General features: G+C 27.1%; 1 protein-coding gene across 1 annotated transcript in view; it reads right to left on the bottom strand.

Annotated features, from left to right (window-relative positions):
• Positions 1-1,570: 1,570 nt before the first annotated feature.
• The window catches only part of ENH_00014160 (DEAD-box family helicase, related), a gene marked incomplete at both ends in the record, with an annotated part of 4,296 nt that continues 950 nt past the window's right edge, over positions 1,571-4,916 (bottom strand). Inside the window, 2 exons of the mRNA XM_013584277.1 lie at positions 1,571-1,770; positions 2,455-2,578. Of these exons, the coding sequence (XP_013439731.1) occupies positions 1,571-1,770; positions 2,455-2,578 (324 nt within the window). The remainder of the gene's footprint in view (positions 1,771-2,454; positions 2,579-4,916) is intronic.

Below are 4,916 nucleotides of genomic sequence, written 5' to 3'. Positions count from 1 at the left end.
TATATATATATATATATATATATATATATATATATATATATATATATATATATATATATGCATATATATACATATATACATGTATACATATAAATATATATAATATATATATGTATATATATGTACATATACATATGTATATAATAAATGCAAATATACATATGCATGCGTGTATAGATATATAAATACTAAACAGGTGAAATTAACACATACAAATGTTCTGCGCAATTCCCAAAAAATGAGAATTTAACGCTTTTTTTTGGTTTTTGAAGAAATAAGCAAAAAATAAATTAATTAAATGTAATTAAAGAACTGTAGAGCCCCTTCAGAAGCAGATATAGGGTCTGAAGACCTCTAAAAAGGTTTAAATGCTTTTCAGAGTTTTGGAAAATTTGCAAAACTGAAGAAATTCCATTTCCGCAAGCCGCATGCACGAGATGTACGTACACCTGGCGGCCGCGCTGCCTTCTTTTCGTTCCTTTTCCATTTTTGCATTTTTGTTCAAAATAATAATTATATTCTTTTTTATGTTTATATTTTTATTCATTTCTAATCCATTTGCATTTATTTGCATGCAAGATGAGGCCCCAAGGCTGCGGCGTCTTCTGGGAGTATTAAGAACTAATAAATAGCTAAATAAACAACTAGTAATAAGAATAATAATACATTTCCAAAATAAACAAATAAACAAATAAATAAATAAATAAATAAATAAATAAATAAATAAATAACTACTTAATAATAACTACTTAATAATACTGAAGAAGAAGCGCCTCTAAAGCTATCAAGAGTAATAAAAAGAAAGTGGCGCCTTTCTGATATTTTCTTTTTTTTTTTTTATTAATTTATTTGTTTGCTTTTTATTCATTTATTTGTTTATTTTTATTCCTCTATTTTTTCTTTTGCATGCATATTTTTTAATCAATTTATTTCTAAAGAGCTGAACCTTTTGTTTAAAAAGAATAAAAGGAAAATGAATTTGTTTTCTTTTTAAAAGAAATGAAAAAGACAAAGTTGGATTGGGTCTCTAATGGAGAAAATATTTTTTGCAAATAAAGAAGTTTAAAATGCCTCTGGAGAAATAAAGGAAAGAAATGAAGAAAAGAAATAAATGAGAAAAGATATTAAAAGAAATAAAGAAATGTAGAAAAGTAAATGAGAAATAAAATTAAGAAAAACTAATCAGAGAAGGAAATAAGTGAAGAAAAAGAAATAAAAGAAATAAAAGAAATAAAATATAAATAAACGATCTCCTCAATGCCACCAAATAGCCGCTGCAAATTCGACATTGGATATCTTTTCATTTATTTATTTATTTATAATTATTCATTTATACTTATTTATATTTATTTATATTTATTTATTTATTTATTTATTTATTTGTCTATTTGTCGAATTAAAAGTTGAATTCGACAAACAAACAAAATGCACCCCCTCCAGTCCAACAAAACCACCGCCCAACAAACAAAATAAACCAATTAACTAATTAATTAACCAATTTAATTAATCAATTAATTAATTAATTAATTAATTAATTAATTAATTAATTAATTAATAATTAATTAATTAATTAGTAAAAGTGCATGGGCTTCTGCGGCACTGAGTCTTTGTTGCCGCCCTTCACTTTGCTGGCCGGATGGCTCAGCAGCTCGAGGGGCACTTGGCAGTTTGCACTTTTCATAGTTTTGACCAAATCGAAAAAAAGTCCGGAGTCTTCTTCTGTCAAAAAAGAAATCGAAACTCCCTTCTTTCCCGCGCGCCCCGTGCGCCCTGCAGCAGCAGCAGCAGCAGCAGCAGCAGCAGCAGCAGCAGCAGCAGCAGCGGGTGCACAGGCAGCAACAAGTTGCAGCGAAAAAGACGCCAAACTGCTGCTGCTGCAGCGCAGCAGGCAGCAGCAGCTGCAGCAGCAAGCTGCTGCAGCAACCACGCACACTGCAGCAGCAGCAGCTAATTGCTGCTCATCGGCAGAAACCTAACAGCAGCAGCAAGCTGCTGCAGCAGCAGCAGGAACTGCAGCAGCAGCAGCAAACAGTTAAAATTATCTTTTGATTATTTTTGCGAATTAAACTTCGAAACTCCAGTTTCAGACTTCTTCAGTGTACATACAGCTCAGCTTCGCGGGCTTACTTCCGAACTTGTCTATTTCTTCACTTTTGAAATGGATTTAAATACTGTTTTAAATCCTTTTAAATATATTTAAAATAAATGAAATAATAAATGCAATTTTTTGGGATTTAAATTCTCTTTTGTGCTTTTAAATGCATTTAAAATAACCAAAAATGCAACAAATTCCGGCACGGGGTGTCGATACACCGCAGCTTTCTTGACTTGTTGAACTTTCGATTTTGGACCGTTTTGGTTCGTTTGAAGCGGAATTTTTATCGTTTTTGAAATAAAAAAGAATAAAAAAAGATTTAATTAAATTAAAATGAATTTTAATCTGCAATTGCGCACCAATGCGGTGTAAGTACTGCTCAATTTCCTTCGGCATGTCGAAATTCACCACCAGAGTCACCCCCTGCACGTCAATGCCGCGGCCGGCCACGTCCGTAGCCACCAACACGTCGTAAGAACCTTCCTAAAAAAATAAATAAATAAATAAACAAATAAATAAATAAATAAATAAATAAATAAATAAATAAATAATTAATTAATTAATTAATAAATTAATAATAAATAAATAAATAATAATTAATTAGTAATAAATAGAATTCTTTTTCGGGTTTAAATTCTTTTAAATGGCGAGAAGAGCTGCCGATTAAATGAATTTGCAAATAATTGAAGTTTGAAGAATTACATTTAAAAGTAATTATAAATGAAATAAAAATAAATGAATTTGGAAAAGTACTTTTGAACAAATAAAAACATAAAATAAAAATACATTAAAGACAATAAAACTTTAATACTCAAATAATAAAAATAAAATTAAAATTGAAATTAAATTAATTTGTTTTATGTGGCTGCACGCACAAATTCAAAAATGCATCTTTAAATTCAAATAAATAATTAAAAGATTTAAACAAATAAACGACAAATAAAATCAATTAAAGTTAACTGTGTTGAAGTATATTAAACCTAATTAATTAACTAAATCAATTAAGTTATATTAAATTAAATTAAATTAAATTAAATTAAAGCTTATTAAAATAAATCAACTTAATTGAATGACAAAACGAAAATATATCAGATCAAGCCTAACGAGAATAAACTAAACCAAACTAAACCAATTTAAATAAAATGAAATAAATAATCAAATAAAATGAAATTAATTAAATTAAATTACATTAATTAAATCAAACTATGCTAACTAAAGTAAACTACTCAAATTAAATAAAATTAATTACATAAAATATTAAGATAAAATTAACCAAATTATCCTAAATAAAATAGAATTAAATCAAACTAATCAAACAAAGTAAAATAAAATAAAATAAAATAAAATAAATTAATTAAATTAATTAAATTAAATTAATTAAATCAATTAAATTAAATTAAATCAAATTTAATTTAATTAAATCAAACCTTGAATTGGGTCAACGCCGCCTCGCGATTCTCCTGGGCCTTTCCTCCGTGAAGAGCAATTGTACTTCACACAAAAATAAAATAAATAAAAATAAATAAATAAATAAATAAACAAATAATAAATACGTTAATTAATAGCAAATAACTTATTATACACGTAAATAAACAAATAAATAATAAATAACTTATCAAATAAACAAACAAACGAATACATAAATACGCACATAAATAACTCATTATGTAAGTAAATAAATGAATAAAGAAAATGTAAATGAATAAATAACCAGACAATAATGATAAATAATAAATAATAAACTATAAATAAATAAATAAAAAATCAAAAAGAAATATATAAACAAAAAAGAAAGAATAAGTTAAAAAGAAAATAACTTCAAAAAAAAAATTAAAAAGATAAATAATGACAAAAAGAGAAAGGGAATTATAAAAGAAAAAAAGACCAAAAGACAAATGGTTTAAATAAAAGACAACTATATAAAATGAAGTTGAAATGAAGTAATTAAATTTAAAAGAGACAATTAAATAGAAACAGATAATTGAATTTAAATAAAATAAATTAAAAGGAGACAGGAGACAAAAAGAAACAAAAAAGAAATAAAAACAAAATAAAAAAGAAACAAAAATGAAACAAATAATAAAAATAAAACTAAAAGAAATAAAAAAGAAAGAAAAAGAAACAAACAAATGAAAAACAAAAAAGAGATAAAAACGAAACAAGAAGCAACAAAAAAGCCAAAAAGACAAAAGAAACAGTTCTCTTTCAAAGTTTTTAAAATAAAAATAAAAATAAAAATAAAAGTAAAAATAAAATAAAAATAAAAGAAAACGCATGCAGCGCTGCGGTGTATGTACACCTGAAGCCCAACTTGGAAAGGGCCTTCGCGAGAGCATCAGCAGATTTTTTTTGGTTTACAAAAACCATCACTGGGGGTTCGCTTTCTTCTAATATTTCCTGAAAATAAATAAATAAATAAACAAATAAATAAACAAATAAATAAATAAATAAATAAATAAATAAATAAATAAATAAATAAATAAATAGATGATAATAAAAAAGTGGTTTTTCGTTGGACACATTTTGATCCATTCTGCAACGCCAGGGCTGGACCCTAAACCCTAAACCCTAAACCCTAAACCCTAAACCCTAAACCCTCGGTTTTGACACCAAACCCCTTTTCACAATGTTTTTAAACCCTAATCCCTAAACTGGTTGTAGGGTTTAGGGTTTAGGCCTCTACCCCAAGTCCCAAAAACTGCCCCTCCCTCAAAACCCTAAACCCTCAATCCCAAACCCTAAACCCTAAACCCCAAACCAAAACCCTAAACCCCAAACCCTAAACCCTAAACCCCAAACCCTAAAGCCTAAAGCCTAGGCC

The sequence above is a fragment of the Eimeria necatrix genome, genomic scaffold, assembly GCF_000499385.1.
Source record: "Eimeria necatrix Houghton genomic scaffold, Enh_scaff144, whole genome shotgun sequence".
Taxonomy (NCBI): Eukaryota; Apicomplexa; class Conoidasida; order Eucoccidiorida; family Eimeriidae; genus Eimeria; species Eimeria necatrix.
Note: the sequence above shows the minus strand (reverse complement) of the source record. Positions and strands in the feature narration are given on the sequence as shown.